The sequence below is a fragment of the Eublepharis macularius genome, chromosome 4, assembly GCF_028583425.1.
Source record: "Eublepharis macularius isolate TG4126 chromosome 4, MPM_Emac_v1.0, whole genome shotgun sequence".
NCBI classification, from domain to species: Eukaryota; Metazoa; Chordata; class Lepidosauria; order Squamata; family Eublepharidae; genus Eublepharis; species Eublepharis macularius.
Window position 1 is genome coordinate 94474478 of NC_072793.1, and position 14300 is coordinate 94488777.

Sequence of the window (14300 nt, forward strand, 5' to 3'; positions counted from 1 at the left end):
AAAGTGAATTGCTCCATGTCTGTATTTGTTTAAATCTGTCTAATTGTGAACCTGGTTGCTTAGTTTTGTTTGTTTTAAATAATCAGTTGACATTTGACAACCTCGTCTGGTAATTCCAAAACAAAACCAGTTTGATTGGTTCAAAAAGGACAGGCAGCAACTTGAACTTTAATGGTGATACAGAGGCAAGTGGGTCATGGAGATGGGACACCTGCCTTTCAAAGTAGGAAACAAAGCTGCCTTTTCTGGGCTCCCCTGAGAGATGTTTTGTTGACTCAGTTATAATTGCTGTCCTCAGGCAGTTTGGGCCTGTTTGTTACTTAAGAACCAGTTTAATGTATTGCTATCTTCTTCCCGGGGAAGAAGGTCTCACTGGCCTCTTCTGATGCTGCAATCTGTGGCCCAGACAGCCTACATGAAAAGGATTAGTGGCCTGTACATCAGCAACAACTTCAGCTACCAAATGCAGTATCCATAATCAGTGATATTGATAGAGGATTGGGGCCTTTTCGTATTCCACTTCCATCCCTGTGGTACTTCTTAGTGCCCAGATGCATCATGGGAAATATCCTCCAAACATAATAAAAATATGCCTGTAAAGTTTCTTCACATACTTCCCCCACTCACCTTCAGCACTTCTTGAGCAGCTACAGCTCCAATGAAGGCACTGATAGGACTCAGGTCACCAGAACATCCATATGCAAATGTCTGTACCAGATGCTCAACCAGTGGCTCTGGGCCCACAGCTAGGCTCTGTGCTAGCTTCACCATCTCCTCTGCATCTGCCTGCCAAGAAATAATGATGGATGAGGCTGGGCAAGATGCCTTGCTGAGGATAACCATAATGGTTACTTGGAGACAAGGTAACGACATAATCTGCAGAAGGAAGCCAACATTCTCTAAACCTCAGGGTTTAGGAAAATGAAGCATACTGGAAGAAGAGCATGAACTGCCTGAGAGGGAAAGATAAAGTCTAGAGGGTCTTACCTGATCCCTAGGTCTAGGCAGTCTCTTCATTTTGCTCTGGAATAAATGAAGTGCCCAGAAAGCCATGTGAAGAGTGTGATACCGAGACACTTTCCCTGCATCAGGCGTCTTGATCTTGGGACTGGTCATGGAAACACGCAAGGAGTCCTGGCAATACAGAGATAAATGAATAATTCATGCACTTTCCTATAAGGCAGCAACCTCAAAAACTCTCTCCTTTGTTCAGTTTTCTGTAAGGGGTCCTCAGAGAACCTGGGCCACACTCTAGAATATAGTTCCAATTGGTATTTCCTGGTGGAGTTTTAGGCCTCAGGTGAATCCTTCAGCCAAAAAGCTCTGTCAGGGTGATAAGATTACTGAGGCCCCATCAGACCTTGTGTGAAGGCCTGAATGTGAAAGGGGTAGCCTTGTTTCCCTCCCCTCTGAAATCCCTCAAGTTCTGAAATTAGTACATACAAAGGAGGGCTGTTGAGGTTTCTTGACTTGGGTGATGATCCCACCACTTTTATAAGGAGAAAAAGAAAATGTGTCTCCAATTTCCAAGCTGTACTGTCCTAGACAAAGAGCACAAATAGGACTCCATGTTTTCTAAGTAGGTCAATATGACTGGAGTAAAATAAAAGTAAACAACCCTTTTGCTACTAATGTATCCTACACAACACAGGCATCTTTCTTTTGTCTGAAGGCATTGTGATCTACCAAACATATGAACTGTGTGTTGAAATCTTGATATGAGAGTAATGATGCAGCCTTATCCACACATAGCACCCCACCACTTTTCTGTCTAAGTCTTCCCTCATAAACCTTTCCTTCCTATTATAGTCCTATTCCCCTCTTCCCACTCTCTGTGAGTTGACACAAACTGACCATACAAACATGTGGAGAAGGAAGCAGAAGTCATGTTACCAGTTACATGGATTGAGCGGGGCTCAAGATTGTTAAGTTCAGTCATCCCTTCAACCTCTTTGAATGTCACCCAGTCACCATCCTCAAACTGGTGACCTTGCCCCTGCTCATCCTCACAGGCCACTGTCAGCATGCCAGGATTACCCTTTGAAGAGAACATATAAGGAAAAGTGACTACTCTCTTGAATCAAAAGCTTATGGTCCCATGGAAATATATAGAGAGGATCCAGGAAATAAAGGGACAGCAAAATGCACTAGGCAAAGTTAGCAGAACTTAACTACCTGGGTTATGTGCTGAATGACAGCAGAGACAGGTTCATCTTCAGAAGCATCATATACCACAAAGTGTTCTCCAAAATCACAGAAGAGCTGCCTAGAGTTTGGAGGAAAGGCAAAAAAGAATATACTGTTTTCCTATATGGGTGCTCTCTATTACTGCACCACAATTAAGGTGCCCCTCCACCTCCTGTCAACCTCCAGGTGAGGGGGCTGGAGATCTCCTGGAATGACAACTAATCTCCAGACTACAGAGATCAGTTCTGCTGCAGGAAATAGCTGCTTTGGAGGGTGGGCTCTATAGCATCAAACCCCACTGATGTCCCTCCCTCTCCCTAAACCCCACCTTCCACAGGCTCTACCCCAAATCTTCAGGAATTTGCTAACCCAGAGTTGGCAACCCGAACCATACTGGAAGTCTATGTGAGGATTTCTCTCTATTGGGGTATTGCTGCACCCACTACTACAACACTCCCATCTTGGCAGAGAACAGCATTCACTCAGCACATACCCAGCCAGGCCCTTTGTGTCAGCAAGGACAAAGCAAATGTTGTTGGCATGGCAAAAATCACTGATTTGCAGCTGCTCCTCCAAGGGTGAGTTCGTCAGGACCACAACCTGCAGAGAAAGTTATAGTTTAGTGCTGGATAGGACCGGGCTGGATGTAAATGTCATCTGCCTGCAGAAGTGCATAGGGAACAGCACAGCAGAGGCACTTCTCAAAAAGTGTGTCTACATCCAGTAACAGACAAAGCAAGTCATGGCCATCCCTTCCTCCTGTGCTGTTGGTGACTGGGAGCAAGCTGAGTCCTTGCAGCATTGGTCTGGCTTGGACCCAGCCTCCAGTGAAACAGATCTAGGAGGTGATGACAAGCACAGGGCACACCCCCTGCCTCTTCCCACACCACCAGCAGCCACAAGAAAGCTGAGCCCCTGCAGCACATCTGCATTCTCCTCACTGTGCTGCCTCAAGCAGTTGCTTGGGTGGCTTGGGTGGAGAATCAGCCCTGATACCACACAGTATAACACAGCTAGTCCAGCCCACCACTGCCATGTGAGAGGAATAGACTGATCTTGACCAAGCATTTTGGGGTGTAGTTTTGGAACAAAATAGTTACTAGCTGTAAAGAATAACTCACCCCTGAAGTGCCACTATCAGAAACCCTTGGGCATGGCTTAATTGCAACTGCAGTGCAAGAAGCAGAAGCTCCCTCACTGGGTTTGGATGAAGTCCTGTGTAAACACCAGAAACTTATGCACAGCCAAACTTAGGCTGGAGGAGGTCCTGCAGCCTTAGGAGCCCTCCTCTAACTTAAGTGGCTCTTCATCCAAAGGCTCTTCAGGCTGGAGGAAGGCTTCAAACCTTGCTTGGTGCAGTGGTAGGACACATGCTACTGGGATTCCCTCCAGAAGCATCACCAAAACTGCTTCTTCTCTCCTGCTGTAGGATGACGTATGGCATGACACAAACAGCTCTGTCCCTACCTGGAAGTCAGACAAGAAGCTCTCAGACAGCCCTTCAGTATAGGCTAGCACAGGAACATAACTGTTCAGTTCTGCAAGATGGTGCTGCGAAACCACAGCTCGATTCTGTCCCACGTCCTTCTCTGTTAGGTAGAACTGGAGAGACAGCAATGTTAGGAATTGGGGGGGGACTTTGGTGTTGTTATAGGCATGCCAGACACAATTTTCAATTTTAAGGAAAACAGAGAATTTACTGTTTTGTTGCCTGTCCTCTTCCCAGATTCAATACCTTGCCTGAGGAGGATCTGACTGACAGCTCCATTCCTGGACTTCATGCACCATCAAAAAATAGGGTTGCCAATTGCTGAATCAGCAAAATTGGTTTTACTTACGTTCTGTGATCGCACCATACAAGTGTGGGATTAGTAGTAATCAGCATCTTGAACATATCAGCGTTCATTTACTTTTTTAAAAGTTTCTGTCCCTTATGACTGAAAAGATAGGCTTGATAATAAGTGTACAGTGCAGCGCCTAAAGAAATCTCAGGAGTCAAAATGGAACTTGGGAATGATTAAGAGACAGGACTTCAGTGATTTGCAGTACAATCCTAAGCAAAGTTACTTCCTTCTAAATGAACTGAAGTAAATGAGCTCAGAAAGGTGTAACTCTACTTGGGACTGCACTGCTGAATTTTAGGCTTTACTTTTCCCATAGGGAGACTAAGCAGAAATATGCGTAGTACCATTGCATAGTTTTTTATTTATATGAAAGTGTATTAATTTATCTAGATGACAGAATTCATTTTTACTGGGGGGTGGGGGAGAGGGAATCATCCTAGCAGAGTACAGATGTTCCTACCCCGGTGTTGCAAAGACGATATTCCAATTAGTGCACTCTATATACAAGGCAATGTTGAAAATGAGGGTATCAGGTTATGAGCTTTAAGGTGACCCATTATGAAAATTCAGGGCCCAATAGGATTGCTTCCCCTCCCCTGCAAAAAACCCTGTGAAGTTCTGAACGATTACCTTCCTTTATAAAGACAAAGCAACTCCTGAATTGTCAGTTAAGCTAGTGGGAGATATAACACATTTTGTAAACCGCTCTGGGCAGGGCTTTTTTTCTGGGAAAAGAGGTGGTGGAACTCAGTGGGTTGCCCTCAGAGAAAATGGTCACATGGCTGGTGGCCCCGCCCCCTGATCTCCAGACAGAGGGGAGTTTAGCTTGCCCTCCGTGCCGCTGAGGGCCATCTAAACTCCCCTCTGTCTGGAGATCAGGGGGCGGGGCCACCAGCCATGTGACCATTTTCAAGAGGTTCCGGAACTCCGTTCCCCCTGAAAAAAAGCCCTGGCTCTGGGCATTAAGTTGTCCTGAAGGGTGGCATATAAATCGAATGTTGTTGTTGTTACGTGGCAGTTTTGAAGGGGCATGGATATGTGCTGCACTGCAGAAGAGGCAGTGATTTCACTCACTTTCTGCACCTTTGTGTGTGTGTTTTTTTGTTGCTCATGAGGTGACCTGGCGGTGGTGTTCAGAGCATTCACGTTGCTGTTCGGACTACTTTTCATAACAGTACAAACTGACTCATCAGACTTCCCAGACTGTGCAACCTCATTTGCATTTCATGCATAGATTACATCATGGCTCATGAAAGCAGTTAAACGATGAGTGGTTATTAGTAACTGTTGTCCAGCTGTAGCAGTAGGGCCAATCAAGAGTTCAGATGACTTATGACTTAACTGAAGATCTTGGAACATGAAATGTGCCTGAAGTATAATTTGTACAACTTAACAGAATGCAGCCTTTCTTGGCATAGATTAAGGACTTTAAAAAGAAAAAAACTAAAAATGTATATTATACTTAACGATACATTAAGGAAGTAGAAGGAAGGAATGGTATCCATATAGTCTTGGGGAGGAAAAATATGAGAGCTCTTACTGCCCCCATCTGGATATGTGTATAGTGCCGATAAAAGACCAGGGCTGTGCCAGATGCCTTGCACTGGTGCTCCCGCAAGCATACCTGTGAGGAGAGGTCACTCCACTGAGCATCATGCTGGTCATGGACAGTGACAGATTTTACTCCTGCAAGAATGATGTTTTTGGCAATCTCCACACCCAGCCCCTTCATTCCAGAGACCAGCACAGCAGCTGTAGCCATCTTCTGCATGGCCTCATAGCCCAGTACATAGCTAGAAAAAGACACATACGCAGAACCTGAATTTGTAAGTTGGTGAGAATATACACTGTGAGTATAATTGACTTCCTTGCATGCTTTCTTCAAACTTTGCCCCCACCTATTCCTGATGAGTTCCTTGCCAAACATTTTTTCCTGCCCTCACACCATGTTAAAAGTAAAGGTAGTCCCCTGTGCAAGCACCGAGTCATTACTGACCCATAGGGGGACATCGCATCATGACGTTTTCTTGGCAAACTTTTTGTTACAGGGTGGTTTGCCATATTAGATCCCAACATACCTCTTACTCTCATCCTTAGCTGTCACCCAGCACAAACCTAAGCTATAGCTTGAATGGGCTTATGATGGTAACCCAGCCCTATGGCAGCCAGTCTTGAAGATAGCCTGTAGCCAGTCCCACCAGCATCACATCAATGCCATACCAGTGTGACCACTATGCCAGCATAGAACTAGGTAGCATCAGGGGTGTGCCATAGATGAAGTGGGACTTAGCCAGCTTCCTAAACCTCTCCAGTCCCAGAATATGCTATGTTATACCATCAATTTTATACCATACCCTGGAATAGCTCAGATCAATCCCATAGGGATGCATGCGTGCAAGGTACGAAACCATCAGCCTGCTCCAAAGCACTAATGCAACTTAGGATGTGACTAAGTCAGCAGCCCACCACCCCAGCCATAGATGAGCTATGGGAGTGCAGAAATGCGGAGGCTGGATTGACTGTCCTCTCTTTTGACTGCGCCACACTGTAGGCTTCTACCACTTGTGCCACAAACCTCCCTAGGGTAAAGGGCTGGCTGCACTTCCCCTAATGCCTTTTAGAACTCTGTATGTGAACACATGATGCTCCCTTACACTGTAACACTTGTCCCTTATTTCCCGTCTTGGGAATGGTCATATGATGCCAACAAGCAGCACCAGCACCACATCACTGTGACTGCACCATCAGCACCAGGGCTTTGAACAGAGTTGCCCTTCTCTCAGCCTTCCTCCAAAAGAAGTTAGTATCTGCCTGTTCTGAACCCTTTTGCCCTGGCTCCTAGAACTATAACACTATTGGCCCATCCAGTCAACTCCCCCTTTTTCTTCATCCAGCATTCCTCCCGCCTGCATATTAATTACCACAAAACTCACAGTTGGCGCGAGTACAGTCCTTCGTCAATCTTTGGACGGTTCTCCGAGGCACTCATTTTGCTCCTGCCTATCAGACAGAAAGGGAAGCGTCAGTTCCTCCAAGTAAACTCCTCCCCTTCTCTCTGCTAAGGATTTATGAGGCCATGTTCCAGTTAAGCTCCAAGGATTCCAAAGCAAAGCCTAGCTGATAGACTCTTGATTTTTTTCTCATACCCCATTTGCAAATATACTCAGTTACCTCTTGTCCATACACCCTTCGGGTAGCGCAAAAGTTTTACTTATTCACACTACACATGACCTCCATATGGAGAGTAGGCTGCTGCTGTTCTGTTACCTAGTCAGTCTGACATAGTAACTTCGTTTTCCAGGATTGAGGTTCCTCATTGGCCCTCCTGAACATCATTTGGAATCATGAATTCACTCAATTCCCTTGAGTATTCCTCGAATCACAAGTAACTGAATCCAGTGTATTAAAAATGAGAATCAAAGAAGGTCAAAGAGATGTTGCTGCAATGAATGCTGACTTTGAAATAAGCCCTAATACTTTCAACAGGCATTTGCAAATAAATATGCAACCTTACAGCGTTTTCCAACTTTTCCACATTCAGAACTTATCTTTAACCCTCTTTTCATTTTGTCTGTACATGTACATCTTTCTGTTTCTCTCTCTTCTTTCTTTTGCCCTCTCTTTAAAAAAAAGTTTTAAAAGAAAAATGTAAATGGCAGTTGTACTACTGAACTGAATCACCTTGGGATTGGGTCCCAAACTGTCAGCTGAAGATCAGCATATCAGAATGAGTGACATCATGCCATGTTTTTGATTTTGCTGGGAATCTCTTATCTAAAAGGAATGTTTGCAAACAGAGAAGAGCTACTTGTGGTCTTTTATTCATGCACCTGCTGAGCATTGAACGAATCCATTATATATCTTCAATTCACACCTTAGCCTAACACACATCTGTCTAGACAACAAGAAGATAACCCCAAGAAAGCCAATAGATCGGCCAGCAGCCAAGCAAGTGTAGGGCCCTGCACCTATACTAGCATCTGAATTCCACTTATGGATGGGCATCATTGCCCACAGAAACACAGCACTACAAATCATCAGTCACAGGGTTTGTTTGAAGGCAGACGTGTGATTTTCCTTACTCTTTCCTACTGGGAGAATTTTAAAATATTACCTGAACTGAAAGCTGCCTCCGGTATCAGTTCTATCCGACACGCACATCCGACGCTAAGAACACTGCTAAGGATCCGCTCCGATCCTAGAAAACGTTTGGTTTTCCTTTCCCTAAAGTGGATGAGCGAGAGCGAAAACGAAAGCGAAGAGCTTTCCGGGACGGAGGAGGCGCTCGGCTCCTTTTCGGAGCTGTGTGTAAAAGCAGTCGCCTTTGAGAGCTCCGCGCAAGGAGCATTATTCACACTACGCGCGTTTATTATTAATTTGTTCTGTCACAAACTGTGGCCAAACGACTTCTACAGCTTTCTTTTGGATAGCATTTCAAGGTGCCAAGTAAACGCAAAAACCCATTTTCAGCATCTCCGCTCCAAAATCCTCACCATAGGATATAATTTTAAGTACAGACTTGCTGAGAGACCAGGGGTGGGGGTTTTCTGTTAACTATTTCCCTTTTTAACGCAACTATTTTTACTTAGATTTGTGTTCCACTTGCCCAGCCCAGAGACTAACGGTTCCTAGAGGTTGCTGCGGGTGCCCCCCCCCTCAAAAAGCTCGAAAGGGTATAGGTACTACCCCGCCCTTTGGACGTTGTCAAAAATGTTCAGAAAAATGAATGTAGATCAAGATGGGTAGCCGTGTTAGTCTGTCCGTAGCAGCAGTAAACAGCAAGTGTCCAGTAGCACCTATAAGACTAACAACATTTGTGGTGGAGTATGAGCTTTTGTGAGTCACGGATAACTTCACTCACGAAAGCTACCCTACCACAAATGTTGTTAGTCTTATAGTCTTGCTCTTTTCTGGAACAGAAAAATGAATGTTCACATTTTAACTGGGTTCGCAAACGACAAGACACGCTTCCAATCGCACTGGCGGTCTTGGGCAGGCGGTGCAAGTAAATCGTATGCGCCTTGACTCGAGGATCCGGCGGCAAGGGGAAGCAAGCGGCTCCAGGCTTCACAGGCCATTCGTTGCCCCAGGAACTTTGGGGCGAAAGAGGGGCGTCGAAACAACCACCAACCAGGGCTGCAGGGCGGGGCCGTGCTTCTTCGGGCGCAGGCGCAATGCGGCCCGACTGCCTGCTTTCTGGAGGCCTGTTTACGCAGCAGGAGTTCCTGGGCGGCAAGCCGCGCCGGGCTGCGCGCCGTCCTGCCCTTGCGCAGGTGCTGAACTGGGGGGATGGCGGCTGCGGCTGAGGAGTGGGAGGCTCCGTCGCGGGCGCTGCGGGCGCTGGCCTGGCTTGGGCAAGAGTTCATGTCGGACTGGGAGGCCCAGGACTTGCGGGCCGCCCTCTTCCAGCTGCTCCTGCTCTGGCTGTTGGTGAGCTTGCTGGGCATCCAGGTGGCCTGGCGAGTTTACGGGAACACGGTCACCGGCCTCTACTACCGGCAAGGTAGGCCTCTGCGTTACTTCTGCCTCGCCGCTAGCATCGCTGCATTGCCTTTCCTGCCTCTGTCCCTCAGTCGCCTGCATCTTCCCCTCCCAGCAGTCTCAGTCCCAGCCATTGACCCCTCTCTGCGCCTGCAGCCCTCGGCCTTTGTTTTCTAGCAGGACTTTTATAGCCTGTATTTTGCTAGAAATCAGTGGCTGAGTCCCCAAGCAAACCTTGGCCTCATAGAGAGTATTGGTTGGCCAAAAGGGCAGGAGGCTGGAGCAATAGGCTTACCTGTGAAGGCTGCCCTATGGCTTTGGTAGTGACCCAGTTTGGAGGATGCGGGTGGGTGGTTCCTCATCATTTCTGTAAAGTAGACTTCCCATAAAATTAGTTGCTTCCTTGGGCTGTACACTTTGTTGTCAGACCCTGTTGACTTTGAGACTTTGATGTCTCAGTCTTAGGCTGCACAGTCGACATGATGCAGAATCGTTCCCCACTCCCTAGGCTTCCCTTGTCCAGACAGCCACAGTAGCAGGGTACCCGACAAGATGGGTGTTATGATGGCAGCTGTTTTTAGAGTGGCATTGCCAGTAAACATCTTCTTAGAGCAAAACAGCTTTAAAGAGAGCTAATTTGTAGGACAATCTAGACTGGAATACTGCATAGGAGGGCACTGTTGGAGTATTTTATACTGTCAGACTACAATTGGGGAGACCTGACCCCCCACACCGTGAAGCTCATGGAATGGCCTTGGGTCCCTTGTGTGTAGGTAAAACTAGTTTTGGAAACTTGATGCTTGCCCAAACCCTCCTTCACATAGTCCTTTTTCATGTTATCATTTACTTGGGATCCTTTAACTGAATATATTGGGTATTGAACCCTTCTGAAGCCAGACAAAGTATGTACTCTGCCACTAAACCATAGGGCACCCCACCCAGTAATATAATAACAATAACATTCAATTTATATACGATCCTTCACGATAACTTAATACCCATTCAGAGCAGTTTACAAAGTATGTTATTATTTCCACAACAATTACCCTGTGAGGTAGGTGGAGCTGAGAGAGCTCTAGAAGAGCTGTGACTGACCCAAAGTCATCCAACTGGCTTCAAGTGGAGGAACGGGGAATCAAACCTGGTTTTCCAGATTAGAGTCCTGCTGCTCTTAACCGCTACACCAATCTGTTTTATGCATGAACTGTGTACCATACAAAAGAGATACCAGAATCCAAATGAGACAAAGAGATCTGGACCTGTTAAACGTGGATACCTAATTTCCTGAACACTGGGATATTTGATGCTCTTGCCTCAGAATTGGAAAGATTATTCAACCTTGCTGGAATAGTGTCCGAGGACAGAGTCCTTAAAATGCAAATTGGTTAACTTTAGCATGAACCAAGAATCTACTTTCTAATGAGGCCAGCACTGACTATGGGCCTAACTAGACATGATGGTATCCTTAAAATTCTGGTCTACTAGCATCTTACCCCAACAGAATGAGACATACTGGAGGAACTTGTCGATGCTGGGGCGGGGGTGGGGAGTGCAGAGATACATGCTGCTGCAATAGATGCTGTCTAAAGTTTCAGTTTAGTAGGAGGGTTGAGCCCTGGTTTTTAAGCATATCTGCTTAATGTTACTAATGGCACAACATGCCATTCATAAAGAGTGCTAAACACTAAAGAACGTAGCTAGAAACTAGAAAACAGAAGCCCAAGTCTAGAAAAACCAGTGTCCTGACAGAATCTGGCAGATCATATTGATGGAAAAAATTATCCACTGAATTAAGCTGGGCAGACTAGTCCATCTAACTTCTTAATGGGTTGGTTCCCTTTCCTGCAATATTATTTATTTAGTTATTTATTTTATTTACATCATTTATAGTCCGCCTTTCTCACTGAGACTCAAGGCGGATTACACAGTATGAGGTTAATACAATCAGAATCAAGTACATTTCAATGCAATACGATAAGGTAAACAGATACAAGTTTAAAAGACATAGCATTAGCAAGGATCCAAGACAGAGTAGGAAAAATACTGGAGCAAAACATAATCAATTCTAGGACGAACATTAGACAACATGGAGCGCTGGTTGTACATAGGAGTACATATTTAAAGCAGCAGATAATATATAAGGCAAAAATAGTGATGAAGTCTATGATCCCCAACTCGTTAGTGAAGCATCTGAGACCCCATCCCTACAATACAGCCCTCCCATTTGAGTAAAGGCCTTTTTGAATAGTTCAGTTTTGCATCATTTACAGAAAGTCAGGAGAGTGGGGGCTCTTCTGACTTCCTCAGGCAGGTCATTCCACAGGATAGGAGCCACCACAGAGAAAGCCCTTGTATGGGCTGCTGCTGACTTCACCTGTGTGCAGCCTGGCACCTGCAGGAGACCCTGTTCAGATGAGCAAAGCTGCTGTGGAAGAACATAGGGAGGGAGGCAGTCCCGTAGGTATGCTGGACCAAAGCCGTGAAGAACTTTGTATGTAACAACTAATACCTTGAACTGAACACCGTAAATGATGGGTAGCCAGTGGAGCGACTGTAGGATGGGAGTGATGTTCATGCTCCTGCTCGCTCCTGATAACAGTCGAGATGTAGCATTTTGCACTAATTGGAGCCTCCTAGTTAACTTTGATGGGAGGCCAATGTATAGAGCATTACAATAGTCAAGCCTTGATGTTACCATAGGAACATACTCCATAGGAACATACTCCATACTGGAGTTCTCAACATGATTTGTCTCAAACCCTATAAATATTGATTTCCCCCCACTCATATTTATTAAGCAGTTATACACAATTCAACTATATTATTTGATTTCAACTGGGAGTTTCTGGCATTTGTTGATACTTTTAATTGTTTTAAACTGGTTTGTGTGGGAATACCCTATCCCAACTCTCCATTTTTGTCAACCACATATCAGTAGCGTGTTCATCTGATCAAGAATATATATGGCATTAATTTTATTTCAGTTACATTGTTTTCTACATGAAACATCCTGTTATTGTTGGGACTAAGGATGTATATATGAAATATTTTCCAAAGGGTCCATGAGTACTTAGGTTATTACAGTCATTTCCTAGCTTTTGGGTATTCTTTGCTGCCTCATGTCCCATCTTCAGCACAAGCATTGCCTGCTTGGTTATACTGATTTGTTATAATGCATCACTCTTTTGACAAATTGGAATGGTCAAAGAGATTGTACTTGTGCCCACTGCCCAGGCGGAGCGGTATAAGGAACTGCAGAACTCATATTAGGAAGAAATCTTCATCTGACCCAGTAGCTTCTTGATAGTTGCCAAGCTTTTCTGTCAGAAGAGCCTATTATGATACTATTTATCAGTCTAATTTAAAGAACCAGGAGAGATCAAGAGGCAGTTGCCCTTCCCTATTTGGTGAATTTTGGTAACATTGAACAGAATGAAATTTTCTGTTCCATGCTTCTCTTACAATCCATTGGGAGAAACACTGTAGTTATTCCTGAAGTGGAATAGCTTCAGAGAAAATGTTTGCCTGACTGTTTTCTTCTCCTCCAGGTCCTGGAGGACAGAATGGAGGAACCCCAGATGGATCCTCCCACTTCTCAAGTTGGTGAGTGTCTTATTCTGCTGACTTGGATCCCCTCCACATGGTGGAATCAGTAACAACTTGGACATCTAATGCCAGAGAAAGGGGGATGACTTTTATCCATAGCCTCTGATTTAATCTAATGTTTGTATTTGATTTTACTCAGGGAGAGCTCAAGCAATGAAGCGATGAAAACCCATCGAGAATGATGACAGAGCTGACAAAATCAAACTGTTGCTGCTCTAGGAGCATAGAGGATGCCTGCCAGGCTAGAGGCCTTGCTCTGCAGTGCTGAGGAAATTGCAGCCATACTTGCCCTTTCTCCTGTCCTGTGGCCTGGCTACTGGCCAGCACTGGTGCTGTGAGGATTGCTCACCTGTGACTGCTCCTGTCCATCCAGTTACTGAGCATGGAGTCTCAGGGTTGCTGTACTCAGGTTTGGAAAGCTGCAGGTCCCCCCGCCCCCTCATTTAAGTTGTTTGCATTATTCCTTTTACTATCCTGCTAATAATTTTGCAAACCAGCCTTAAAGGTCAGCTTCTCTTCAACGTCATGCTAAGCTCATTGGGTTGGTTGGGCCCACGTTTCTTCCTGCAGTTGTGCTTGGATTCCTCTTGGCTTGAAACAGCCTCACCTCAAAAGGGAAGCAATCTCCAGGATGAGGACACCACTGATGGCCAGGAGAGCCTCAGACTTCAACTTATAGATTAAGCCCTCCTTTGCCAGTATTGGCTGATAAGCACCTCTGTGTTTGGAGTGCTGTGGTGGACTAGTAAAAGAAATTTGAAATAGTTCCTGGTTCCCTAGCTCAATCAGTTTTTCATCGTGTGCCTCTGCTGAGAGCTTTGAGCTTGCCAGCTTCTACAAGTGTTCCCGCTCCAAAGCATAGTTCTTGGTGCTCATGCCCCAGAGGAGTAATGTAGGGTTTGCTCTGCAGCTAAGTTGTATTAGAGCTGCTGATGTGATCGTGAGCATCCCTTCATTCTGCCAGATGCTGCCTCCTGGTATGTGTAAAATGTACAGGTTATAAAGAAGTAATGGACAGAGCAAAGTATGTGTTTCTTATTACAGTAACTGCTACTGTTGGCACTTGTAAACACTTTTAGACATGTAGTTACTTAAACATAAGTTACTTTCTAATAGATAATTTGTATATTTCGTACCCCAAAGTAGCACCTTCAGGTTCTGAACTTAAGTCCTGATTTTTCT

General features: G+C 45.3%; 2 protein-coding genes across 4 annotated transcripts in view; one reads left to right on the top strand and one right to left on the bottom strand.

Annotated features, from left to right (window-relative positions):
- The window catches only part of UBA7 (ubiquitin like modifier activating enzyme 7), a 43679-nt gene extending 35454 nt beyond the window's left edge, over nt 1-8225 (bottom strand). For 2 of the 3 annotated variants that reach the window (XM_054978124.1, XM_054978122.1), the window contains exons 1-10: nt 8146-8225; nt 6965-7031; nt 5656-5824; nt 3655-3789; nt 2681-2787; nt 2176-2266; nt 1855-2038; nt 1444-1541; nt 988-1134; nt 628-786 (exon numbers count right to left, since the gene is read on the bottom strand). In XM_054978124.1, the coding sequence (XP_054834099.1) occupies nt 628-786; nt 988-1134; nt 1444-1541; nt 1855-2038; nt 2176-2266; nt 2681-2787; nt 3655-3789; nt 5656-5824; nt 6965-7020 (1146 nt within the window). In that variant the 5' untranslated portion in view covers nt 7021-7031; nt 8146-8225. The remainder of the gene's footprint in view (nt 1-627; nt 787-987; nt 1135-1443; nt 1542-1854; nt 2039-2175; nt 2267-2680; nt 2788-3654; nt 3790-5655; nt 5825-6964; nt 7032-8145) is intronic. The other variant, XM_054978123.1, reaches the window with a different exon arrangement.
- Nucleotides 8226-9207: 982 nt separating this feature from the next.
- On the top strand, nt 9208-14142 carry TCTA (T cell leukemia translocation altered). Its single transcript, XM_054978142.1, has 3 exons — nt 9208-9534; nt 13061-13115; nt 13258-14142. The coding sequence occupies exons 1-3, from the start codon at nt 9321-9323 to the stop codon at nt 13298-13300; spliced, it is 312 nt and encodes a 103-aa protein (XP_054834117.1). The 5' UTR covers nt 9208-9320; the 3' UTR covers nt 13301-14142.
- The last annotated feature ends 158 nt before the right edge of the window (nt 14143-14300 follow it).

Bases quoted from the DNA above. Each gene is read 5' to 3' on its own strand.
- TCTA (XM_054978142.1), top strand. From the start codon at position 9,321: ATGGCGGCTGCGGCTGAGGAGTGGGAGGCTCCGTCGCGGGCGCTGCGG. The intron at 9,535-13,060 runs GTAGGCCTCTGC...CTTCTCCTCCAG, and splicing joins CGGCCTCTACTACCGGCAAG to GTCCTGGAGGACAGAATGGA. The intron at 13,116-13,257 runs GTGAGTGTCTTA...GATTTTACTCAG, and splicing joins TCCTCCCACTTCTCAAGTTG to GGAGAGCTCAAGCAATGAAG.